This window comes from Botryllus schlosseri, chromosome 4 (genome assembly GCF_051294905.1).
Source record: "Botryllus schlosseri isolate E-star chromosome 4, Bs_hap1, whole genome shotgun sequence".
Lineage (NCBI taxonomy): Eukaryota > Metazoa > Chordata > Ascidiacea > Stolidobranchia > Styelidae > Botryllus > Botryllus schlosseri.
Genome location: NC_137239.1, coordinates 13,731,217 through 13,759,093, shown reverse-complemented (window position 1 = coordinate 13,759,093; position 27,877 = coordinate 13,731,217). Strand labels below are relative to the sequence as shown.

The 27,877-nt window shown below is 40.5% G+C and overlaps 2 protein-coding genes and 2 long non-coding RNA genes across 4 annotated transcripts; 2 read left to right on the top strand and 2 right to left on the bottom strand.

Moving 5' to 3' along the window:
- The first annotated feature begins 323 nt into the window (after positions 1-323).
- Positions 324-27,764, top strand: LOC145437084 (uncharacterized). The gene is made up of 4 exons (XR_013914570.1): positions 324-376; positions 802-910; positions 26,831-26,924; positions 27,670-27,764. It is a non-coding gene; the product is annotated as an uncharacterized LOC145437084 (long non-coding RNA).
- LOC145437085 (uncharacterized) lies at positions 1,920-5,133 on the top strand. Its single transcript, XR_013914571.1, has 2 exons — positions 1,920-1,975; positions 5,040-5,133. It is a non-coding gene; the product is annotated as an uncharacterized LOC145437085 (long non-coding RNA).
- Positions 18,264-21,940, bottom strand: LOC145437081 (uncharacterized). The gene is made up of 2 exons (XM_080314257.1): positions 18,418-21,940; positions 18,264-18,350 (listed from the first exon to the last, which is right to left on the bottom strand). Exon 1 carries the CDS (start codon positions 21,937-21,939, stop codon positions 18,694-18,696), a length of 3,246 nt encoding a protein of 1,081 aa, XP_080170383.1. The 5' UTR covers position 21,940; the 3' UTR covers positions 18,264-18,350; positions 18,418-18,693.
- Positions 21,945-25,575, bottom strand: LOC145437948 (uncharacterized). The gene is made up of 3 exons (XM_080315318.1): positions 25,403-25,575; positions 22,121-25,335; positions 21,945-21,951 (listed from the first exon to the last, which is right to left on the bottom strand). Exons 2-3 carry the CDS (start codon positions 24,976-24,978, stop codon positions 21,945-21,947), a joined length of 2,865 nt encoding a protein of 954 aa, XP_080171444.1. The 5' UTR covers positions 24,979-25,335; positions 25,403-25,575.
- Positions 27,765-27,877: the final 113 nt, after the last annotated feature.

Here is a 27,877-nt window from a genome sequence, read left to right as displayed (position 1 = left end):
CACGACAGGACTTCTGATGCACAGTGTTCTGTACCTTATGATGACCCGCATGTACGTACAGAATCAAGTAGCAATGTGGATTTTGCTATTGAATAACGCAAACGTGTTTAACATTTTATAGTAGCCCGGTTCGTAGAATTTTCGTTGCGTTTAATGAGTGCAGACGTTTGGACAAGGCACGATGCCATATGCTTGTTCAGAGAAGACTCATATTTTTGTGAAAAACTTCACTAGACGTGGACATTTAATGGCCCGGAACGAAACAATATGGAGATGACTGTTCGCAGCAGCTGTCGGGTACAAGATATATATATATATACCCGAAGATCCAATTCATAACTATATTCCTTGCCTTAGTAACGAATACACAGCAAAGGTAGGTAATATGAACATATTTCCTTAGCAGTTACAACCGGCCAAGTCTTCAAGAACCGTACTTTCGGTTGATAATTATATTGGGGGTGCGCACGTACATCCTCAAAATAGAGCATTACGCTGAGCGTTGTGGTTGGCCCGAAAGAAAATACAGAAACCGGGCACCGAAATGGCGGAAAGTTCACGCCCTTTTACGCTCAGCTACAGGGGCTACAGCTCCAGTAATTTTTGTAATTTGTGATTATTAGTCCGCATGTCACAAAACATGTTTCGCATTCTTGTGTCAATCTCTAAAATAGGATCAGAACGTTTGAAATCTCAATTTACATTATGCAAATGGGGAAAGACGCTGACAAGGCCGAACTTTCTTAAAATCAGCTAATGTTGAAGCATTCATGTCATATATATACGGGTTCATCGATTCAGATGAACGCCAAATTGCTTGTATTGACTTTGCTAGTTGGACTTCTCGTTTTGGAAACCGACGCGCTGTGGCGCTATATTAAACAGAAGCTGCGCCGCAGACGCCGTGGTGGTAAGATATTGTAATGTCATGTCTCTTAGTTATAGGCATGTATACGGTTAAAGCTACGCAGAAAAACACCTGCATTAAGGTGCGTCAATAATGAATCAAAAGTTTTCGAATGTTATCCAATATTCAGACACAAAGAGCGAGATGTTTCAAGACGCAGGAATGGATGTTGATCTAGAACAGTGGTTATTAACCTGGCGGTAATTACCCCCAAAGGGATAATTAACAATTCTTGGGGGGTAATTCGAATAGATGTTTTTTATATACTTACGGTGCACTGAAGTATTTTGAAACGTAAATATCAATGTAGGCTAACCCATATTTTTGCAAGCTTGTATGTATATATTTCCTTTCACATTAACACACCATCCCTGCTGTGATATCATAGTAACCATTAGTGATTATGAATGACAGGGCCGAATGTAATTTAGTCCAATGCTTGGTAAGTCCAATTTATTTTGCAGTAGTACGGATCATATATTTTTGGGCATGCTGGCAAATTGAAAGACAAGTGGCGTCTAAATTTACCTTATACACCTATAATGCGATATCGTATAAACATAGTGGTTAGTATTGAAAAGTGTAGTGGTCTAGTCTAGTCTGAAATCATCAAAATGCCTTTTGGGTTCGGCTTCAAAATGAATAACCAATCTTTTTCAAGATGGCATTGAACTTTCTAATTGAATTTCCTTCAACCTATTGTTGTGAAGTAGGATTTTCTGCAATGGTATCCATCAGAACGAAATAAGTTTGCGATTGACAATTACATCAGATGCTGTCCATGATCCTACCCTTTGTATAGATTTGACCACTGGATAAGACGAAAACAGCAACCGCCGGATCCTATTGACTTCATCATTTTAACACGCATTTCAGCGTACATTATGACGTCATATTTGTGCTGTTTTACAATTAATTGAGTGCAAGCTATAATTTGTCATTTTTTGAAAAGGGGTAATTGCCTCCCGTCATTTTCTTCTTGGGGGTAAAGATATGAAAAAAGTTAAGAACAACTGATCTAGAAGATATCGTAGATGGGTTGCAAGACTATCAGCAGTATTAACCGAGGTTCGGTCTAATATTGAATAGTAATTGAGTATCACAATGCTTTACGTAAAGCGATGCAATGTGATATAACAAACAGATATGAAGATGTCAAAGCGACCATGTTCCCTACCAATCTAACGAATAATCACGTCAGCCTAATGATTATATCGTTGGTATTACCGCAGTGCTTAGCAGTGAAATTGATAGGGTTCAGTGAGCTCTGCGTTCTTTTACACATTTCCTGCCCTCTCATTTCCTTTCCTTTGTATCAGGGCTTTGGAGCCGGAGCCGGAGCCCGGAGCCGGAGCCCCGGAGCCGGGCATTTTTACCGGAGCTGGAGCCGGAGCCGGAGCTCTACATAAAATTCCGCCTCAGCCGGAGCCGGAGCCGGAGCCGGAGCCGGAGCCGGAGCCGGAGCCGGAGCCAGATATTTGAGGGGCAGCTCCGGCTCCGACGTATTTCATAAGATGCCATTATATATGCAACAACGATATCTGCTGAGTTCACATAATTCAACAACAGGCCGTCGCGAAATTAAGAATCTTTTCCTCTTTGGCGCCACCTTCTCCGACTAACCATGTTCCTGGGGATTTAACAGCAGAGCAGTCGTATGTTCAATGTTCAATTTTCATACATGAGTGCCGAACCTCGGTATGCGAAATATGCCTGTGAATATTGTGGGTATTCGGCATACCCGCAATTTTATCATCAGCACAACCTTGTTGGCCAATTGTATACGGTTCGAAAATAATGATCACTATGTATTACGCGAAATGGGAGCGATGATAAAAACGTGATTTCGTTGCACATGTCGATATGACGAGCGCGAGCCGAGAAATTCCATCTCATCGTGGCTATGAATCGGATAAGCAAATACTCGTTTTTTCGTGATAGGTCTTTAGTCGGGCCGCGAAAGTGGACAGTGTTGTTGCGAGTATGCAATTATGCATGCTAATTGCAATTCATTACTGCGCATCATTGTCATTCACTCCAGTAAGGATTTCCGAGCTTACATAGGGGATGTCAGAAGAGTAGCCCAAAACCCCATGGTATTCTATGTTGGAGACAAACTATACTGATTTGATACGCGATTTCCAATTTGTAATCATCTGTTTCGTAAACTTGTAAATGTGCAATGTGCATACTGCATAGTTTAATTCGTTATGGGCATGGCGCAATGTGCATGGCACAGTGTTTATTTCGATTATTCGATTCGTTTCAACGGGAAAATATTATTCCGATAAACTTGATCGACACCGGACGGACTGGTAACGAGTGCACCAATATCGAACGTCAAACCATTGGCCATTTGGTACAAATCGAATTTCTATTGATCACGTCGGTATAGCCGCCCATTTTGCTCTTACTACAGTTACAGTTGAATAATAATCGCACATTTAAAGATTGAATCGAGCTGTATGGCTTAATGTTAATGAGTACAGTGCCAGTGTTAAAACGCCGCATCAGAATTTTAATGCTGTGGCACGGAGTAAAGTGCGTTCCATAGTGCAACTATGATGTTATCGACATTTGACAAGTATTCATTATGTCGTCACAAGCCAGCACGGCGGCAGCGGCACCTATGTCTTCGTTGCTGCATCCGATGTTACTGACGGCTGACAGACTCTAGATTACCATAGATAACTAAAGTACGGGTAAATTAGTAATCTATATAGACCAGGGCTGGCTAACCTTTTCGACTAAAGGGCCACATGAAATTGACGAACGAGGGCGCTGCATACTAGCCGCGCCAGGCGCGTAAAATGTTCTAAGTTAATATTATTATTACTTGGGTAATGGGTATATTGCGTGTCGACTGTATACCGCCCGCTGGGCTCAGTCTGCAAGTACAGAACTATTCGGCATCTGGACATATCGATATTGAAGATTTCCGCTAATATACGGCAATCATTTTGTGCCTACATTTCATCGTCGACAATCTTTTCTGCTAGCGCAAACGCGAAAATACTTTCTCTCGTAATTGCGAATGTAGTTAGACTCAATCGGCTAAATCGGGCGTTTTTTCATTTTTAGGTGGGGGTAGGCTACAGAGAAAGAAATCGTGTGACAATTAAACACGCGAAGCGTGATGGAAAATGTTTCTACTTTTTTAGTTTATTGTAATGTACGACGATTTATTAAAAATGTGACTGTACCCTGGATCTGTCAATGCGTCGAAACTGATATTTTAGCCCAGTCATCAACATCCCAAGTGTTGCGGCCAGACTAATCATATTTTTGGTTGGCCTAGCAAGTTCACAATATGAGCAATTCAATTTCGATAATATTACAGAATTTCGATAATATAATGGGAAATTATCTCGCGGGCTACTCAAAGCCTTCTCGCGGGCCACATATGGTCCGCAGGCCGCAGTCCGCCGGTGGACACCTTCGATAGTTTTCAGAGCCGGAGCCGGAGCTGGAGCCGGAGCAGTGGTAATAATGCAGCTCCGGAGCTGGAGCCGGAGCTAATGTATGATAGAAGAAAGCTCCGGAGCCGGAGCTGGAGCAATGCAAATTTACGGCTGCTCCGAAGCCCTGCTTTGTATGAGTCCTTCTTCGTTCTGTCCTGCTATTGATTATTTCAAAGACGCCAGATGCCAAAGGTCGCTTGCATTTAATTATACTCCCATAACTGGGATATCTAGATATCTCGATATTCCTGTCCTATAATATTAAGCATGGAGTTGCCCTATGAGTAACATTCTCGAAAACTTAAATATATAGCACACAAATCATAAAATGTAGTCTCAGTAGTTTAGAGGGGCTTTACACGCAGTTTTAAATTATAAATTCGACGTGGTCAAGCGAATATGCATAAAGTTGCATGTACATCTACATTTGTCCGTGAACTCATCAAACCAATGAACGTGAAAGTAGTTGGCGACTTGAAATTTGTCTCGCAATTGCAATATTGGAAATCACTTATTGACTTGAATCGTGTAAAAGTCGACTGCGACTCGAAATGAATGCAGTTCTAAGACACAGTAGTGACTCCGTCCGATGAATACTTCAGGTCCGCCATGGCGCAACTCGTAGGTGACAGTGGAATGTCCACATTTAATCAAGTATCATTATTCGACAGACTCCGACACCAACGCATCGACTTGGAATGGATCTATGGAATCTCATCCCTTATTCTGAATGCACGGAAATAAATATATATATACCTGATGATAGCCTACGCGTTAATGTGGTTACGTGGTAACTTTGAGGGTCAATTAGCATGAAGACAGATAATATTGGTAGGTCGACTCCAGAATTCCTATCTAAGTGTTGGAGGTTTATCTAGGCTTCTCCTCGCCATATCATCCGCGTAAGCGGTGTCCTACGAAAATTCTAGAAGTGGGCCGTGCTACAAGTCGGCAGTTGCGGAATCAAAAATAAGGAACATAGGCCTGGTGTAAATAACCATAGTATTCGACAAATACCACGAATACCACAAACAACAACAACAGCTGATTGTTTCTCCGCTAGTGTATTATAACAATTGTTCCCTAACGGAGACAACAGACGCTGTGTTCTGTAGAATTTATTTTTCTGTGACAATGTAAATTTTTATTATTAAGAGTCATTTTAGGGAAGTTCATGTGACATTGAAAGAAAAAATTATATATTCCAGGAATCAGTATCACAGCAAATGATGATTGGTATTAGTTTTCTTCTGTCGCTCAAGAGTTAGCCGCGGCTTCGTCATATTCGTTGGCGCAACGAAACGGAAAATGCTCTTACAAGATCTCGGCGGCCTTCTTATGGTTGGCGTCAGCTGCGGAGATTTGGTGATAATGGAAACGTGTTGCTTGATGTTCATTATGTCTTGCAAGCGTTGGGATGTTCGTCTGACGTACCTAATGTCACGGTAGGCTGAGAATTGATAAATAGAATTTTTGGACATGAGCTGGGTTTCTGGTCAATTTACACAGCGACGGGCGGTGAGCTTTATTGGCAGCGAGGCACTGGCCACTATAGAGTCAGATTTACAAATATATACACCAGAAAGTGTTGCGTATTCAGGTGGCTAATTGTTATGTCATATGAGGTTACCATATTCCTGATCTCTTAAGAGGATTTGTACTCCTTTTTCAAGAAATCAAAAGTGTCGTCGGAGGACGCCCAAATGTCCTCTGTCTTCGAAATTTTCCTCTTTCCAGAAAAATTGAACGGCGACGTACTGAACGACAAGGTTTTATAAAAACAGAAACGTAAAATAAGTCCGGACGGGTATTCCGGAAGCGAGATCGAAACAAATGACATATGTTTTTAGTTGACCCATGTATTTTTAGGAAGAAACGGGTATTTCGGGAGACGAGTCGGAAAAGTTACCTTTTTTAGCTATACCCTAACACACTTTTACTCGAAATAATTACCAAATCGCCCGATTTCTTCTCCGGTATTATTGCAATTAAATTATTTGAAAATTGTACTAAAGTTCTCAAAATACGGTAACCCTATGACCTATGTCATATCCCCTGAGCATTCCTCACCCGCAGGCTTCTTGAGAAGGTATTACGGTATACACTTACAATTTAAAGTAGGCATGCAAAATACATGTAGCCATTCCGTCGTTGTTGATTGCTTCTACAGTCTACATACAGAACAACTACGTCAGTAAGGGAAGGTATTTGCTCTGCACCACGCTTCATACGACATTGCCGGTTAGGGAAGTCAATTGTCGTTAACGTCATGTTTTACGGCATTGTGAGTGTCGGATTGTCAGGTCATCATCGACAAGGCAAGTTAATTCGTGCCTAAACTTGCAATATTTCACTACGCTGATATTGTACGTCAGCGGTCCTCAAACTTTTCGAAAAACCGACGCAAAACAACACGTTGGATTCTATGGCGGCAATGTGACGGCTATTGTTATTTTTTTTGGGTTTTTCACAACATGATCCTAATATTGTTAATCACAATTAGGGTTGCATTTAAAACAAAAAGCAATAAAAAACGAACATGTTTAAAACATGGTCCTAATTAAAAACATGCTTTTTTAAGCCATGACGTCACGAATATTTAATTGTGACGTAATATAGCGCATTGACATTGGCAATTGAAAATATAGGGTAAATATAGTGCCGAAATATCTGTACTATTAATGTAGAATAGATTGTTTTGAGGGTTCCAACCATCCCATATCGATATACGTCGGCTATATAGGGTGGAAATTGTCGGTAGGCTCATACAATATGATTTTGGAAAGTATTTACACAATAATGGCATAATTTTACAACTTAAAAAACACACAATTTTTTTATGAAAAAGGCTTTTGTTTAAAACACTGTTTCAAACATGTTTTAAACGAAGTGTTTTAAAACACCGTTTGTTCAAAATGCAACCCTAATCACAATCAACATGTTCTAATTCACATTCTCCTACCGGAAACGCTGTTATAGGGTGACCGACATAACCTCTGGGGACCTAGTCTTCAGACACTCTTACATTTAACGTCAATTACACCACCATACTTTATACATCCGATTCACAAACGGTCTTAAACCATTCACGAACGAGCAGAAATAGATAACGGCAAAGACGTAGGCCAGAGGTCTCAAACACGCGGCCCGCGAGACCATTTTGTCAGGCCCGTGACGGCATTTTGGATTTCGCAGTATTCGACAATATTTACCTCCAATTTTTTTTTAACTATGAGAGCTTTAAATTCGCTGTAAAACTACTTCAGAAGCCTGAAACTACTCATCAAACTTCAGTAATACATCACTTTCAAAAGTTACCACGCAGTGGAAGATCAACTATTACGTGACATTACTTGTTTATGATCGTAAAACATGACCCGTTGATGATTCGTGACCGAAAATTGTGATTTGGACTTGGGCGCGACCTTTTGTAGAATTACTCGTACTCGTCGCGTCAAACGTTACAATCAGAGAAGGACTTTTGTGACTCGGAATACTGTGACTTGGTACAACCACGCGCGCAACAAACCATGGTGTCCTATATGGTGTGGACACAAGCAAATCTGACGGCTCAGTGAAATTGGTGTACGTCACACTTTCCATTTGGTCGAAGGCAATTTGACGGTAGTTTTTGACCGGCTTGCCGAGCATGAAATTTGATAAAACGGGTGTAAATCGAAAGCTACCGCGGTACTGATTGCGAAAATATAAATTTATTCTGCTCGTGGTCCTGGAGCTCCCCAAAATAAGCTTCGAATGTTGCATTGTTAGTGAGTTTGGTATTGTGACGGAACAATGATATCTGGGAGCAGGTGAGGAGCACCGCAAGCTGCAAGCGTATTGGCCATTGTTGCGCAAGCGATTAAGCATTCACAATCTCACTCTCGTGCGCATTTGCTCCTGAGCTGCTCAGACGGCATGGTTGCGTACCAATACCAAACTCACTTACAATGCAACATTCGAGGCTTATTTGGGGGGAGTTCAAGGGCCACGAACAGAATAAAATTTATATTTTCGCAATCAGTATCGTGATAGCTTTCCATTGATACCCGTTTTTTCAAATGTAATGCTGGACAAGCCAGTCAAAAATTACCGTCAAATTGCCTTTGACCAAATGGAAAGTTTGACGTGGACCAACTTCACTGGGCCGTGAGATTTTCTTGTGTCCACACCATATAGGACACTACGAACAAACTATCAAACTGGTATGAGAAATGGTAAAATATGAGAAGGTCGTAGCTTGCGTTGCGTAGCTTATTCAGCTATCGAGGCAGGTAGGTATGACAACCGCAATTGGCATTGTGTTACCCCTTTGATGTATAGTTGGATACATCTAGGCTCACCATATTTCGGAAATGAAAAAAGAGGACACTTTTTCAGAAATTTCAGACATGCAAAACTGGAGAAGAATTCTCAAAAACCGGTAAATTTCTCCCACTTCATGACTAAAAAAAAAAAAAAAAAAGGTCTTAATTTCGCTCAGAGCTGAAATCACCGCTTTTCCCTCCGAAATACCTGCCGGAGCTTCACTTCTGCGCTAATTTGCGGCATATCACTCGCAATTTCCTCTAAATCTGACCTAAATTTTCAAAAAAGAGGACAAAATCTCAAAAAAGAGGACAAAAGGGCGTCCTCCGAGGACACTTTTAAAAAAGTCAAAAAAGAGGACAAATCCTCTTAAAAGAGGACGTATGGTAAGCCTAGATACATCCCATGTCATCTTGGGTATCTTTATATATGTCATTATCGCCAATTTAATGTGGCGAGTATTAACTAGTCGTAGCCTACGCTTCACAGCCGTAACACCAATGGATTCTTCGGCGATTGCACATTTCTATTGCTATGGCACCGTTCCCATTATGTTCAAGTTGTTATTGATCCGTTCCAATATTCGAAGGTAAAATCAAACGTTGATTCTATTTGACTTCGGTAACGACATGATCAATATAGCCTAGTTATCAGGAGTACGCCTATGCTCGAAGTCTGGAAATAAGGCCTACTTTGAAATACATTGAATTCCCCTATTATTAGTGCTGCGGCCCGCGGCGCCATCAGAAAGTAGGAATTGGCCCGCGAGCACATTTGAGTTTGAGACCTCTGACGTAGGCTTTGTATTTTTTATCTGTAGGCTTGGAAAGCATCAACAGTGTTACGAAATATCAGTGTACAATAATAATGTTAATGGTTTTGACAGTTATAACGAATCAATTTATTCAATATTACAGTGCTATTGCATAAATGTTTGATCGTCTCTCGCCACACGTGATCAGATTTACCGGAAGAACTAAGGTTTCAACAAGTTTAGGGCGAATAATGAGCGGTGTTCAATTGTTCAATGTTCATGCTTCACAGTTAACACTAGTCTTGGCTTTTTTACGCACGTTAGATTTAGGCGCCCATTGTAAATAATTATTTCGTTGAAGCATGTTATTATTTCGTGAACTCAGGTAAACCTAATGATTGTCACTATGATTGTTTTTAATCAATGGCCTCTTTACCATGTTCGAAACATATCGGAGTCGATCAAACGTGCCGCGACCAAACTAAAGAAAAAATTCCTTTTAATTTCGCATTTCAACATTCTACACGCGTTTGTATAGCGCGGGGCTTACATTGCAATGAATGAACTATTCCATGAAAGATATTTTCGCGCATGGACGTATCTATTTGGGCCATGGCCATGTTTTCGATGGAGAACTTCCTGGGGTCACACGTCGGCCAAACCTTCATACGTCTTGGTGAATCCTGGCGAGGAAATGATCAGCGCCGAAATCCCGATGGTGCGCCCGCAGTTTGAACACCCCTACACTAAAGCATCGGAACGGCCTCAAGCGATACTCTCATAATTGCAAACACAGTTATTTCTGCAAAATTATATTGGTATTTTGTTCGAGAGTGGGTAGTCTTACAAACGAACAATAAAGTCAAGACATATTGTGACACTAAATCGCGGCAAGCGCAATTAAAATTTCAAGATAGTAACTCGTTTGTGTACAAAAATATTCTTCTTATGTTGAATACTGAAATAATTTTGGGCCACGTTCGAGTAAGACATGGAAAATTAAGTAGCCTAAAATTTTGTATATTACAAAAATTGTTTCTTCTGGTTCATTTGAAGTTGCTGGAATTTGCTTCGCGGCCCCAAAGAATTGTCTCGCGGACCCCAGTTTGAGAGCCACTGTTGTCCGCAACAATTCCTAATTTTACATTTCTTGTTGATTTGAAAGGCTACTGTTGCTCTGGCATTATTAATATTCGGATTGTCGGATTCAGTGCGACAATATCATTAGATTAAAAATATAAATTCTGATCTGTTCACGAGGAATTGCTCTATCACCGGCCAGGCTTAGTTCGTCTGTGACTCACTTCTCCTTTCGCAAGATATTTTTAGGAACGAGAAATGTCCAAATTATATAATTTAGCGTGTAACATTGCTCGAAATTAGTCCAATAAGGATTGAAGAGATTCATTATGTTTTTATACTTATATTGGAGACATGTGATACACTACTTCACTTGCCTCCCCTGAACCACGTCTGAAGCACACGGTCGGATTATTGCGATTTTTGTCATTACAAACCATGTTGTTGTTGTTGTTGTTGTTTATTAAACAGAAAGATGTTGCGCTTACCGCCTGACGGTCTTTTGCACTACGTAACCGAAAAGAGGATGTCGTATGGAATAATGACGGATATCAGAAGGGAGTAAAACACCACTAACCATGTAAAGTGTAAACAATAAAGGAACATTATTTGATCAACGGCCATATTATTCAAAACACGATTTATAATAGCTTTCGAAATGTATTTTTGCTGTCCTATGCATTGCCGAGGTTGCAATTATGGCAAATATATGCAATGCATAGGCATAGCCATGCTTGACCTGCGAGCATATGGGTCGAATGAGAAACAGCTGCTGCCAACGATCGCTTACAGATGGTTCGGTTTCACGTAGTTTAACATTAAAACGTTACGGGAAATAGGCGTCTTCCTCCTAACAAGCATATGGATTCGTATGAGTGCATGTTATCCTTTCAATGGCACTACGATTTACATTGATAGATTATATTACGGCAGTGGTTATTACCCGGTGTGCCGATTTGACTGCTCAGGTGTGCCGCGACAGAATGCGGTAAACGAGGACGACATATAACAAAACTAAGGAATCCAAATTATGAGTGTGGCAGGATCGATAGTTATATTATATTTACCCGCTCAATACACTCAATGTACAACGTCGATGCAATGAATATACAGGATGATGTCGAAACAACAGCGTAAGGCTTCTCACTCAATGTGGCATCCCAGCCTGAGGCACTTGTTCCATCTTCATCTTTCTTTTTAGGCCTCCTTTTAGGCTCGTTCTTTCCATTCTCCTCCTTTGATTGGTCATTGAACGGGTATTTCTCTGGGCTTAATATTGTAAAGACTCTGTGAACATAGCGAAGTAGGGGAACAGAATCTCAGATAAACCTCCGATGCTACGGAACTTGCTACTGCCAGGAATCAATCGGTCTCTTTGTCAACAATTTCGACGAGGACTTGCAACAGGAAATACGCTTACGTGTCAAAGATTTAGGCCGAGTCCGGATAACGTGTTCGGCATCTGAATATTGCTACATTTATATTGAGCAAAGTGTGAAACGGGTTTCTATACTTGCTACCGACATTAACCCATAAACAAGTTAGCCAACACCCCAATCTCACGTCTTTGGTTTTCATGATACAATAAACATATCAAATCAAGATGGATCCCGTACGCATTCTAGGTTTTCCACATTGGACAACGATGTTCTTGATGTTGTGTGATAGCGGGTCAAGCTCGCAGCAGACAGTCACTAAATATTCACAAACGGAAAGCTGAATATTTCCAGCAAACTTTTTTAACAAAGCATGTAAAATTTTTTAGATTGTCAAGGTGCATGCTAATTTAGTGTTGATTTTTTTATGCTGCCATTGTCACGCAAAAAGTTGTCCGAAGTAGAAATGCAAATAATTTGAATTAAAAGCTATAATGACGTGAAGAATTGCAATATGTGAGAAAGGTTCAAATTGCACAACCTAGCAAGGTTCGTTTGTGAACGTGAACCTCTAAATATCCAAAGTCCACACACAAAACGCAAACGTGAACCTGAACCTCACGTTCACACCATCCCTAGTGCCGCCAACCAATTGTCCCCTTGAGAAGGTGCCGTGAGATCGAACGTGTTGAGAACCACTGTATTACAGCGCCGTCAAAAAGTCTTTACATTCTGTCGACAAAAACCATTCATTTGAAATCTGCATCAGTTCGAAACTTATTTTTCCCGACAAAAGTATCCAAGGAATGTTTGTTCTTCATGCAATGTTTAAAAATATTGACAATGTACCATCATGTATCATGATTATTACAAACTATATAAACAATGCTTGAATATTTCTAACCAAAGGTTAGATCTTGAAAATCCCATGAATAATCAGTAATCACTCGAGAAATATATCTTCGTCGTCCAATATTTTGCCGATACTCTGTAATTATGTCAGGAAATATGCATCGGTGACCTGTAGGCTTCGAGTATATAAATTATAAATCAACCGAGAAACGGCTGCTGCTAACCAATATGGTTTGGCTGAGGGGTGATGGAATATAGGTCGATTGTAAAATTAAATTGGGCGCCGCAGGATATATACGACTTTCGCGTAACAAGCAGATCAAATCGCGAAGACGCATCTCGCATTTTTGAAGATGCCGAGAGATACTGACTAGCCAAACTCTGCAACTACTCATCATCTTATACTTCTTATATATTCTTGCTCGAGTAATGTTGGAATCGAAAGTTTTCTACTTCGACTGGCAGTAGTTGTGATATGACTGGAAAATCGCTACTAGGACAAAAACTGAGTAGCGACTTACAGCATTTCTTCTACTTGGACCTGAGTTTGCAAACGGTAAGAATTGACTCGAGTCGCAATTTTTTGCTGACTCGACTTGACTCGAGTCACTTCTCAAAATACGGAAAGCAGAGTTGTATAAAGTGCGTTTAACAAGACTTTTACTCTAAAAAACTGAACAGCGAAAAGGATGACTTGGGCTCGACCCTCTGCACGCCGACTCGGACTTCGACTTGTCTCTGTGGTGAATTGGAAATGATTCGACTAGACCAGTGGTCGGGAACCTATGGCTCGCGAGCCATATATGGCTCTTTTGCGTATAAGACATGGCTCTTTGCCAAATATTTATTTTTGTATTGAATTGATCAATGTTGCAACGACTTGTTGGTAAATTTCCATCACGGTCAAAATAATTATTCTCGTGACAGTATAAACATGTCTTCGAGAGGTAAAGACAATGTCGTCTTCTGATTTAGGGGCTCGGACCCCCTCTTTTCAAAATCATCAAATTTAAGTTACTGTCACGATGGCGGCCGATATCACTCACGAATTTTATGTACCCGACTCGAAATCTTGAATCGTGCGACACGTTGATTAATCAAAGAGCATAGCAGACACGCGCCGCCCATTTCAAAACTCAGTTTTCAAATACGCATTGTCTTCCTGATCTACGTCGTGAAATTAACTATTCTAACAATGTGACAATTACAAACTCGAATTACCAACAACGTCATAGCTATACAATCCACGTTCTCGGTCGGTAAGTATATAGCTTTGTGCAGAACCGGCGATATAAGATAAGATAAGTCGACAAGTATTTAGATTTTCGTAATCAGTGTGACAGTCATATTCGATTAATATCAGTTATAATAAATTCTAAGCTACTTATGAATTGCGTTATCAAGGGTGAGGCTTGGCCCGTCTGTTCTATACCTCTCGTTTCGACCTTTATTTACGAACAAAAAATACCAGATTTTACAGAGAAAATATGACGCACACGAGAAATCCCATGTAGTAAGTTCGAATTATTGCCACCATGACGTCATGAATATTCAATGGTGACGTAACAGTTGATTGGCATGTATGGCTCTTTGGGAGTTGAGATGGAAAAAATAGGGCCAATATGGCTCTTCGGACAAAAAAGGTTCCCGACCACTGGACTAGACTCTAGTCAAAACTAGGAAAATTAGACTGACTTGTGACTCGGCACCTTGTGACTTGGGTACAATCCTGAGAAATAAGCATCGGCACAAGGTTCTCCAAAATAGCCTCTTTACGGCATGAGCATTGGTTGGACGGTTGCTCTCATATGGTTTGGGGCCATGGTCGTGAAATATTCGCGGATTAAAAAGTTGTTTTGAGCATTGCGGATTATATGAGTCAAATGCGTAACATGCACATAGAAATGAATCTCTGGTGTTTGTCATCTTCAATAGCAATGCGCAATATAATATGATAGAGACCGTCTCGTGGAGAAAAATTGAACATCATAATTACAGGAGCTCAATGTAGCATCATTCTGAGAACTAAGAGCAATAACGTTGCATCTAACTGCGAGCTCTGGACGTATTCTAGACAGGCAAACCATACCAACATTAGATAACACCGACACGGATTCTCCAGTTACTCCCAATTCAGGGAAACATTCTGATCGGTGGTAGGTCTGGTATCAGTCAAAATCTACCGTCGATATATTGATGATACGACGCAACTATGACATTCAAAATCGCAGTTAAAGTTGGATTATTACCGCTGTTGAAACTTGGAAGTTTCATCACATATTAGAGTCATTCCTAGTTCAATTGACTTAATTTCTCTCGGGGGGCTTCACGCCCATCCCCTTGAGATACTTTCACGCCCTCAAAGGAAGCGCGTCCCCCCGTTTGAGAACCACTGGTTTAGACCATAATCGTTTACAACTTTTGTATGCCCGCAACCAATTTTCCAATATGAAGAAGCTCCACGACCCACCTCCTTACTTAGGAAGCTGGTAAAAGGGCCAGCACCTTCGCACAGACTGGATTACTAAAAACCAAGGTTGGCGCCTTCGCCCAGTCCAACTCAAAGCCTATTATGAGAGTTCATTATGAATTAAATGTCAGCGCCTTAAACAAGAAGTCAGTGCCTTTCCGACCCAGAAAGAAACTATAAACGTCACATAGGTTGAAAACCAATGTTTTAGACTACGCCCAACTCTACTTAAACAGTTGTCGAAGACAAACTTCATACTTGTTTCAGGTTCATTTTCATTATCATGAAGAAGCGGTATTCGGATGGATTGACATCACTTCGTCATAATAACAGAGCGATACGGATTCTGTATGGCAGTAACTGAATATATTTTCGGAATTTGTGACTATGTATTTACATCGCAATTAGACATTGTGAGTATGTGTCGTGGATTCATATTTGAATTTCACAAATTGATCATCCACATCTAGTGAATACTGAATAGGCTACCTCTTAGACCAGCGGTTCTCAACCGGGGTCCGCGAAGCAATTTCAGGGGGTCCGCGAGACCTCTAAATTTTTAGATTGGTTGATAACCTAATTTTTATTTTATTTTTTTTAATTTGAGAAAGCATGAGTCAGTTTCGCACCACAACTGCTAAAACCTCATGACTCATATCAGCATCATAATCGTCTGACATGAACTATCGTAGTGTCGAAATTCATTTTCATTGCCAATTTTCCAATAACCTGCTAATAGAAACATATTGCTGTTTAGAGACGCTTTGTTGGGGTTTGTGGAAAAAATAAAAATATGGAGATAGTAACGTCAATCAGGGTGACTTCGTAATGTCTGCGAAACCTTCTCGATTTGAAGTTGTCAGTCTCATCAAATTAGTGAACAGTGGCTTGAAATAAAAATTTCCGAAGCATTTCCCTAATTTGTCCCATTGCTGGAATTGAAACCTCGCCACCAAACCCATTATATCCTGTAACATACATAAACACTATTTGAACAGCTTCTTGGAGGTACAGAACTTTAATCTACTATAGAATAGTATATTCATATTGAAATGAACCCGAATATTTTCGGCTGACATTCGTCATAAATTGGATAATGATATACCAGCTCTTAAAACTTGGCTATCATATTTGGTGCATTCTTATTTCGGATACCCTGTCGACAAGGCTGGTTTTTTGATGAACAAGGAGTGTTTCGTTGCTATCAAAGCATTACACCCCAACCCTGTCAGTCATATCACCAGTTATATTGGTATGCAGCCTTGTCTTGTTAATGTTTAATTGTTCATGGTCGAAAATGTTTCCTCGTAAATATATACATGTAAACCCGAACAGAACAAGTCGTTTCATGACAGTCTTTCTCAGGTTGGAAAACTGGATCAATTCTTTGGCGCATAAAATTTGTCTATACTTTTAGATTAGGATTTCACTTTGACGGTAGAAACTCTCTGCGGGTCGATCAAAATGCCGCCGCGGGCCGAATCCGACCCGCGACCCGTATGTTGCCCGTCGCTGCGCTAGATGCTGGGCGTGATATGTTCATAAAATATATGTTTCCTCATTTTGGTGCCATAAATGTTGCGATCACACCAAAAGTATCTTCGAAAGCGTTATGCGTTAATATTGCATTAGCCTCCATCTATCTTTGCGATAATGGTTTCCGGCACTCCTCGTTCATATCAAAACGAAGACGCGGATTTTCAAGATACGACCACGTACTTCAAGAAATACAGCAGAAAAATTATTAAAATAATAAAAAGCTACCAATTTCTACATAAATAGCATCATGTTATTTTCAAGAATATTTATTATTTTGCTGTTTATCACAAGCCCACAGTTCATGTTTGCACAAAACAGATGAAGGTTGCACCATAATAGAGCTAAAATTGAACTAAAACTTGAGGGGGTCCGCGATAGTCCGTGACGGACAAAAGGGATCCGCGAAGCCAAAAAGGTTGAGAATCACTGTTTAGACCTTTTTGTTTTCTACTTACGCTTGAAGTATAGTACCGGCATACTTATTGTTATTTCTTGTACTTGCTCTACTGCTATACTGTAAATTGAATAATAACATACGGTATAATACTTCTACTTACGTAAGTACCGATAACGAGTACTTAGACAACCTCCGATGAAAAATTATAGCATGCATTGATTGCAAAACCGATAAATACCTGGAAACATAATGGACACATAGGATTGATGTTTGCTTCTCTGCTGATCTATCATATGAAATGATACTGCCTTTCCACCTCAATTTGTCTATTTTTCTATGCATGCCTGGGCATCGAGTCCCATTTCAGTTAATTCAATACAGTGAGTGTTTTTTTATCTAATTTTATCTAATTGAAATTTATTTTATCTAATTGAAATTTATTTTATCTAATTGAAAAGTCTATATGTATATATATAGTGAGTGTTGAAACAGGGAGCCGCTGTGCTTCATTAAAAATAGCTGTGCACGACTCATTCGTTACCTTTTCCTCTTCAAGCCAAATTGGGGGTTTGATTGATAATCTGTCTAAGGTCGTTTTCACTACTTCCTATCTGTTCATTTCAACCAAATCATATGGTGCTTTTAATTGAGAAAACTGACAGAGGGTAGGACTTCTGGAGTACAGTTTCCCGCAGTTATGATGATCCTCGTGCACTTACTGGATAAATCAGTAATATATATTTTGCTAATGAATAACGCAAACGTAATCAACTTTTTCTACTAACGCGGTTCGTAGAATTTTTGCGTTTCTGCGTTTAATGAGTGCAGATGTTTGGCAAGGGACGCTGCCATATGCTTGTTAAGCGAATACTCGTATTTCTGTGAAAGATTTTAATAGACGTGGATATTTGATGGCCCGGAACGAAACAATATGGAGATGACTGTTCGCAGCAGCTGTCGGGTACTAGATAGATATATATACCCGAGGATCAAATTCGTAAATTATTCCTTGCCGTGCTTACAAAGATACTGCAAAGGTTATTACGACTCTTCAAGATCAAACTCGAATTACGTAGCAAGGCTTCCGGTAGTCAACGCGTACCACAACCAAATCCACACTTGTATATCCTTCAATATATTCGTTGACTAAAGCCAAGGCGCATGAATCTTCTTTTTGCAGTGGAAATACGGAAGTGATACGGTGAACTAAAAGTTACACAAAAACAGAATCAATACTAGCCTACTGAGTCCTACCTAACAATGCAAATCTTACCAATTTATTCCGGCAACAATCCTACACTAACATCATTGATCTTAATTACTAATTATGCCTGTAGAAAGGTAAACAATTACTAAATATGCCAATTAAATATGAACAACAGCAACCCAAGAGCACGGCTTACATCAGAATCACACGCATGGCTAGGTACTTCTAAACAACGATGGTACGCTATCGTTACATTCCCCCCTAGAAATGACTGCATTTCTAAATAACATTAGCACCAAAAATCAAACAGTTTAACAGTAAACAAAAAGGCTCCTCGTCGGGCTATAGTCCCGGTTCTTCTGCCTTCTTCAGTAAAATCAACTTCTGAATCGGTCGCTCTAGAAGCAAGGCATCTTTCGTTCTTCTGCCCTTAGAATCAAGAGCGGAGTTTGCGACACGACACAAAACTCTGCGAACATGTCCATCTTCATTTGGGTAAACCTTGTCGACTCGAGCCATTTTCCAACAGTTTCTGGGACTGTTGTCGTCAACGATGATCACTATATCATCAACTTTCAAATCACGGCGGGTTGAGTTCCACTTTGGACGTTCTTGTAATGATTGTAAATACTCCTTCCGCCATCTTTGCCAAAATTCATTCGATAAGTGCTGAACACGACGCCAACGTTCCCTCAAATACAAGTCAGGTTTCCCAAACATTCCGGGTGATGGTAACACCAATTTTGTCTTCATAGTCAAAATATTGTGTGGAGACAAAGGTATAAGTCCATCTGGATTTGTCAAGTTCTCCACAGTCAGCGGCCTGCTGTTCACAATATTTTCTGCTTCCACCATGAACGTGTGAAGTGAATCTTCATCCAACTGGTGACCATTCTTCATTAACAAAGACGAAAGAACAGCTCGACAGCTACGAATCTGTCTTTCCCATACTCCTCCTTGATAAGATGCTGAAGGCGCAATAAATTTGAACGGGAAATAATCACACTCAACCATCAAAAGCGACTTCTGAATTTTATCATGATTCATCAGCTTATAAGCTTGCTGTAACTCTCTGGATGCCCCAACAAAGTTAGAGCCTCTGTCACAACGAATTTGACGTACCGGTCCATTACGACATACAAAACGACGTAAAGCATTCAAAAAGCTATCAGTTTCCAAGCTGGGGGCTACTTCTATGCGAACAGCACGGCTGGACAAGCAGGTAAAGAGTACACCATACCTTTTCAATTCTTTGCGACCCTGCTTGATAATCCATGGTCCAAAAATATCCAAACCACAATAACTGAAAGGTGCCTCCACTTCGATTCTGTCGGCGGACAAATCAGCCATCTTCTGCTGCAATACTTGTCCTCGCAGTCTGCAACAGGTGCAACAATTCGAAATGCACTGAGAAATCATTCTTGTTGCTCCAATTATCCAAAATCCTGCATTTCGGATTGTATTTTGTGTGATTCCACGTCCTTGATGTTTTGTATTCTCATGGTAGTGTTGAATTATAAGTTTTGTCAAGTGATGATTCTTCGGTAGTATGACTGGGTGTTTCAACCCTTCTGGTAAACTTGACAAAAGCAATCTACCTCCAACACGAAGCAATCCATCTGAATCCACGAACGGGTGCAGTTTGTACATACAGGAAGATTTCTTTACTTTCACACTCCTGTCGGTAATTCCATCACCAACATCCACACACGTTTCAATGTCCTTCAATTCTTCTTGGAAAATATCATACTGCACCAACTTGATTACGCAACATTTGGCTTTGTTCATTTCTTGCACTGATACTGGTGCCCTTATCTCATCATAATTGGGTGAAAGCTTACTCTTTCTGGCATCCAATTTGATTTTCCAATACTTGATAAATCTTTTCATAACCGCTGTGAAAAGAAGAACTTTCCGCCACGATGAATGATAACACATCTTTTCAAGAAGATCTGGCAACTCAACTTCTCCTTTAGTTGTCAAAACAGTTGCTTTCCTAACTTCTGGATCTTCTTCATTCAACGCAGAAAATTCATTTGAGCTCTTTGAGTCAGCAGGTAATGACTTCCACAAAAAACTTGGACCATTCAAATACCGGCACTGATTCGTCAGTTCCTTTGCAGTCAGTCCTCTCGATGCATCGTCAGCAACATTATCCTTTGTCGGCACATGAAGCCAATCGTTGGTCTGACTGTGGCTTCGAATTTCTTCCACACGATTCGCAATGTAAGTATGGAATCTTTTAGACTCGTTCGAAATATATCCCAAAACAACTGAACTGTCTGTCCAATAAGTTTCTGTCAGATGCTCATATTCCAACTCGTCTTGTAACATCTTTCCAACACGCACAGAAACCACAGCAGCAGTTAATTCCAATCGCGGTACTGTCACAAATTTCAAGGGTGCCACTCTCGACTTTCCAAAAACAAAGGAACAATGGATATTGTTGTTGTCATCAATAAGACGCAAATATGAGCATTGTCCATATGCCTTATTTGAAGCATCACTGAAATGATGCAATTCGGCTTTCCTAATATCACCGAAACCTTCTGGTTTGAAGCATCTTCTCACTTTCAATTCTGAAATAAGTGGCAGTTCACTGATCCATTTCTCCCAACGTGGCTTTAGATCAGCTGGCAAAGCTTCATCCCAGTCCTTTTTATCTTTTACCATACTTTGAAGGATGAGCTTTCCTTCCAAAACCAGAGGAGCTAAATAGCCACACGGATCATAAATACTGCAAACAGTTCCAAGTAATCCACGCCTGGTGAAGGGTCTTTCCTTCACTGAAACCCGAAACATGAAACTGTCGGACTCAATACACCATTCAACGCCCAGGGTTCTTAGAACAGGTAGGCTGTCACGTGCCAAATCAATATTTTTCACCTCTGAGCATCTATCTTCAACAGGAATCTTACTCAAAACCTCAATGTTGTTGGCAGCAAACTTTGTGAGATTAAAACCTCCTCTTTTACAAACTTCTTTACAGGACTTCGTCAACAATAAACTTTCCGAAATGGAATCACAGCTGGCAAGAATATCGTCCACATATGAACTTGATATTATCACTTTGGCTACATCAGCACCAAACTCTTCTGCATTGTCCTCGGCAGTCTTCTTCAGAGCAAATATACTACAGCCAGGTGACGAAGAGACACCAAATGAATGTACAGTCATTCTGTATTCTACAGGATCCCTGCTCGTATCTCCATTTTCCCACCAGAGGAAGCGAAAGAAGTCTCGATATTCTGGTTTCAGATGAACCGAATAAAACATCTGTTCAATGTCCGCAGTGAAGCAATACAATCCTTTACGGAATCTTAACATGACTCCAATTATGGAATTCGTCAAACATGGCCCTGGAAGCAAGAGATCATTCAGACAGTCTCCCTGATACTTAGCGCTTCCATCGTACACAACTCGAATTTTATTCAGTTTCGTAGGATGGTAAACTCCATGATGAATCAAATACCAGGTCTGTCCAGGAGTCCCGCGATCATCTTTCTGAACTTTCTCAGCATAACCTTTACTAATGATCTTCTCCATGAACTCACAGTAGTCATGTTTATACTTCGGATCTTGAGACATTTTCTTCACTGCCTGCAATCGTTTGATGGCAAGTGGTTTGTTGTTACGAATTTTCGGCTCATTACGAAATGGTAATGGTAGCTCATAATGTCCAGTTGCCGTCTTCGCTATTCCATTTCCACAAATTCTCAAAAACTTCTTGTCTTCTATAGATATTGGCTTGTCTGAAAGGCTTGCTGACATGCCAGGTTTTGAAGAAATTTCTGAAAAATCCTGTTCAAAGCATTTCAGCACCGTCACTGGATTAATCAATTCTTTGGTCTGATGAATTGGCACAAAACTCGAATTGTTAACATTGTGACTCACAATGCGATTACAATGCAGAGTGCTTGGACATGATTTTGTTACAAGGCCAACTATACTCCATCCCAACACTGATTTAATAGCATAGCTGTTGGACTCTTTATCAGTGATAACTTCCATGGGACTCAGAGCCTCGATGCAATCTGTGCCTATCAAAATGCCAACATCAATATTGGAATCAAATTCCACACATTCACTCATTATGCCTTGGTACTTAGGGCAATCTTTGATCATAGACCTTGACACTACTTGTTCAGTGCTTACGGGTATCTCATCAGTAGAATAACACGAAGGTAAATCAATATAAGGTCCGCCCAATCCTCTCACTCTCAACCATTTTACCTTTCGAGCCGCAGCCATAGTAACGTTATAAAGAGTAGTGATACGAAGATTTACCTCATGTGATTCAACATCAAACTGGTCCATCAACTTCTCAGAGATGAAGGTGCAATCACTGTGTTCATCCAAAGCACAATACGTTTTGATCTCCTTTTCTGGATGCAGCGCATCTTGAATCCAAACCGGCACGATTCTCGCCGACTTAACCCGATCTATTCCAGTCATGAGACAATTTGCGGAACTTGTCTTCTGCTTACTTGTAGCAGGTCTTGACTCTGGAGTAGATCTGTGCATAACTTCTGTGTCGGTACTGTCCCTATGGAGAACTGTCGGGTGAACCTTGTTGCATACTTCACATCTGAGTCTATGTCTGCAGAACTTTGTGATATGATTCTGCTTTAAACACCCGAAGCAGAGTCTGTTCTCACGAAGGAACTGAATCTTTGCTGAATACTCTGCATCTTTGAAACTGGCACATTTGAATAATCCATGTTGTCCATGACAGTAGAGACAGTTCAATTCCTTTCTGGATTCACTTCCAAACTTAGGTGCACTCTCTTGCTTAACATCGCTGTCGACCTGGTCGCATGAATTCGTAGCGAATGTACGTGCACTTTTATAATCCTTCTTGTAAGGAGCGTGAATCTTCCTGTTCTCTGCTACAATCTGGTTCAAGATAGCAGTGCCATAAACAGGCTGCGTAGCAACCTTTGCTTCCTTTCTGACATGATCACATAGCATCAAGAATGTTGCAGAACTGGAGAGAGCCATTCTATTACGATTACATTCATTTGCTTCAGCGACAAAAGAATGACCATTAGCAGATTCCTTGGCTTCTGCAATGATTCTGGACCAATTATCCCTCTGAGCTGCAGACAACTTAGATACAATGCTTTGATTGACCTTCTCATCATTTATAGACAAGTACTTAGAATTTGTCATTAAAGTCTTGCAGCTGGTCAGGAAACTTGAAAATTGTCTGAGTCCCTTACCTCCATCTGTCGTAGAGATCACAGGCCATTCTAGTATCTTCATTCTGTAACTGTTGGTAATCGCATCAGGATCTCCATACCAATCATCCAAAATTTGCTGTGCTTCATTGTAACTTTCTGTGGTTGGATTCACAAGAAACGTATTAATATGCTGATTTGCTTCTCCTGCAGTATATTTATTCAAGTAACTCAGTCGTCTACTTGGATCCTTCACGTTTCTTTCAATTAATTCTGTGAAACGAGTCTTCCATACAGGATACTCCAATATGTCACCACGGAATACCTTCGGTTCCTCACATGGCAGGATCGGCACAGATCTCTGATACTGTTTACTCGGCTCAACAGGTGAATCAAATTCTAGAGATTCCTTGCGAGCAACAGGACGCGATGCAATCAACGGTTCAGCAAACCCAGCACAAGCAGCAGATGGAGAAAACGGTGTCGACTGTGGGTTCAATCTAGTAACTGATGGTAATAGAGTACCTGAAATTTCGATTGGAACAGGAGTCACTTGCAATGATCTGGATGCTGGATTCAAAGTCGGCTTCGGTGTAGGAACCACAAGCGGATTCATAGTCTCCATTGCTATATCAGGTCCATGATCAACATCTGCTAGGATCCGTTCTCGGACACGAGCTTTGTCCCTTTCTCTCTGCAACTTTAAATGCTCCATCTGTTGCTTAATCCTGGTTTGAGAAGCATCAAGTTTAGCACGTAATCGTCTGTTATCTGCTTCCAATTCCTCTTTTTTCTGTTCTTCTAACACAAGCTTCTGGCTTAATTCGTTTTCAGCTGCTGAATACCGTAGGTCTACATCTAACGCAGCTCTTTCAGCAGCTGCTTCTGAACGTTGTTGCTTTATTGAGGAAGCATTGGACCTACAAGAACGTATTGAACGTTTACCTTTGGACGAGCTTGAACGGGAGGATCTCATGGAAATTGAATCTGATTCTTCTGCTTCGACACGATGGATAGTTTCATTCATAGAGTTCACTGCTTCATTGTACCTCTCATTTGCTCGAGCAAATTTACTATTTGCATCTTCAATCTCATCTGGCTCAATAAGCTTAGTCACATACGTCTGATGAGCATCAGAAAATTCCTTGAAAGCATCAGTCAGTTTTATTTTTCCTTGTTTAAGTATGTGTAGCTCGGCTCCTGATACCAGGCTTAGCACTTCAGTGGTCGTCTTTGTTAGAGCCAAACGTGTTGACTTGACCTTATCTCGGCACATAGCAATAGCATATTCAGTAACTTTTTCTGTTGGAGTTCTCTTGCGTCCTTCTTGGACGTCTGCTTCAGACACTTCCTGGTTACTTGTTCCCGCTAATTCACTAGAGGGAATTGCATCTTCAGGTTCCTGACGGGCAGAAGCCTCTGTAATTGGATCATCACTATCAAGCATTTCGATTCCTTCCTTACGGCTCAATAATGATGTCTTGAATCTTTACAGTATAACTCCACCTTCCTTCGGAGAGCAAAACCTTCACCAAGCTTAGGCTGACTTGAAAATGTCCACTATTGTTGTGAATTGTTCACTAACAATATCTTGTTCACTATAGATTGTTCAGTAAAGTGTTCCCTAAATTGTTCACTATTACGACTCTTCAAGATCAAACTCGAATTACGTAGCAAGGCTCCCGGTAGTCAACGCGTACCACAACCAAATCCACACTTGTATATCCTTCAATATATTCGTTGACTAAAGCCAAGGCGCATGAATCTTCTTTTTGCAGTGGAAATACGGAAGTGATACGGTGAACTAAAAGTTACACAAAAACAGAATCAATACTAGCCTACTGAGTCCTACCTAACAATGCAAATCTTACCAATTTATTCCGGCAACAATCCTACACTAACATCATTGATCTTAATTACTAATTATGCCTGTAGAAAGGTAAACAATTACTAAATAGGCCAATTAAATATGAACAACAGCAACCCAAGAGCACGGCTTACATCAGAATCACACGCATGGCTAGGTACTTCTAAACAACGATGGTACGCTATCGTTACAAAGGTATGTAACGCAAACGTATTTCTCTAGCGAGTACCACCGGTCAAGTTTTCAAGAGCCGTACCTTCGGTTGATAAGTATATTGGGGTGCGTTCGTACCTCCTCAGACTAGACTGATACGCTCAGTTGCGGTTGGCATTAACAAAAATGTAGTAACCCAGCTCCGAAATGGCGGAAAGTTCACGCTCTCGCACGCTTAGCTGCAGTGGCTACAGCTCCATTCATTTTTGTAATTAATGATCATTAATCCGCATGTCATCAAATAGATTTCGTATTTTTGTGTCAAGCTATAACAACGGTTCTTAACCGTTGTTCCACGGAACACCAGAAGCTCCATAACCCAGTCTCGGGGGTTCCGCGGAGGTCAAGAATTTCAAGACACACACTCAAATGATTACATACATATGATTTGTGATGATACACCCGTCTTGGTCATCATTGGTTGCAGGCATAGCCCGATCAGTATTAGAATTGTGACTGTTGTGGCGGTACGTCGTGTGTAGTGGCGTACGCGAGGGAGGTGAGGGTACGAAATCGAAACCCCGCCCTTCAGAAATGCGGATTCTTCCCCTAATATTTTTGAAAGCTAATTTGTAATTAGGCAACTGGTATCACGTTGTTGCGTTTCGACCGAACAATACGAAGGCAAGGTGAAGCCCGCATTTGTTAACTGGTATCTGAAATAGAGCAGCGAAAGTCACACTGATTTTCAATGAATATTTATTATAACGTTTTCGTTTTGTGTGGAAATATTGGTATCATTACTACTGCTCATTTTGTGCACCAGTAATATATTAGATGTGTAGTTAGTCGTGTATTGTGATCGATTTTTGTTTTTATGACCAAGCTAAAATTTGGGGTTTTGCGAAGTCTTGCAGATTAACATACGTGTTAAGCGGGGTACCAAAAGTGAGGAAGAACTGATCTATAATATAGGAATATAGCGTTCGCTGTATCAATTTAAGATGTGTAAATGGAGTAAGACACAGTGAAGATCGAACTTGAAAAAAAAATCAGAACATGCTAAAGCATTCACGTATTATATACTGGTACATCATTTTAGATGAACGCCAAACTGCTTGTATTGACTCTAATAGTTGGACTTCTCGCTATTGAAACCGAAGCGTTATGGCGCGAGGTTTTCAGTCGTCGAAGACGCCGCAGACGCCGTGGAGGTAAAATACATCGAGGTGTGTTAATTTTAATATTGAAAAGATTTCGAATGTTAACCGATACTCAGACACAAAGAGCGAGATGTTTCAAGATGAAGAAATGGATGCGGATCTTGAAGATATCATAGAGGAGTTGCAAGACCATCAGAGGCATTAATCGAGGTTCAGTGTTATATTGGATAATAATTGAGTAGTGCTATGTGTTACGTAAGCCGACGCAATGCGATATAACAAAAAGATATGAGGATGTCGAAGCGACCATATGTCCTACCGATCTAACGAATAATCACATCAGCCTACTAATTATATTGTTAGCATTACCGCTGGAAATAGCAGTGAAGTGATATTGTTCCTGAGCTCGGATGTCTTTTACACATTTCACGCCCTCTCGTGGTCTTTCCTTTGTTGGTGTCCTTCGTCGTAATAACCCAATCTTGACTATCGTAAATACGCCATATGCCAAAGGTCACTTGCATTCAAATTTACTCCCATAATATTTAGCATGGAGTTGCCCTATGAGTAACTTTCTGGAATTTCTAAATAAATACCCGGTTAATCATACAATATAGTCTCAGTAGTTTAGAAAAGGGCATGGCACCAAGTTTTATATAATAAATTCGATGTGGTCTAGCGAATATGCATAAGTTGGAAGTGCATCTACATTCATTCGCAAACTCAAACAAATGAACGTGAAAATAGTTGGCGCCTTGAAATTGTCTCGAAATTGGAATATTTCAAATAAGTTGTTGACTCGAATCGTGTCAAAATTGGCAGTGACTTGAAATAAATTCCCCCTGAAGGAGAGTAGTAGCCTCCTTGATCAAAATGATGACTCCAGGTCCACCATGGCGCACATCGTACGTGAATGCTGAATATTCATATTTAATCAAGGATCATTATTCGACAGACGCCGACATCACCGCATCGACTTGTAATGGAACTATGGAATCTCATCACTTATTTGGAATGCGCGGAAATGAATAAATATACTTATATCTGATACACGATTGTGCATTCACTTGATTATTTTGCGGGCCAATTAGCAGTGAAGACGGATAATATTACTATCAGTCAGTGTCGGGATCAAGTCGCTATATACCTTCGAGTCACAAGTC

What these genes read in the sequence shown, in the direction of transcription:
- LOC145437948 (XM_080315318.1), bottom strand. Translation starts at nt 24,978, where the DNA reads ATGCTTGATAGTGATGATCCAATTACAGAGGCTTCTGCCCGTCAGGAA.
- LOC145437081 (XM_080314257.1), bottom strand. Translation starts at nt 21,939, where the DNA reads ATGTCTCAAGATCCGAAGTATAAACATGACTACTGTGAGTTCATGGAG.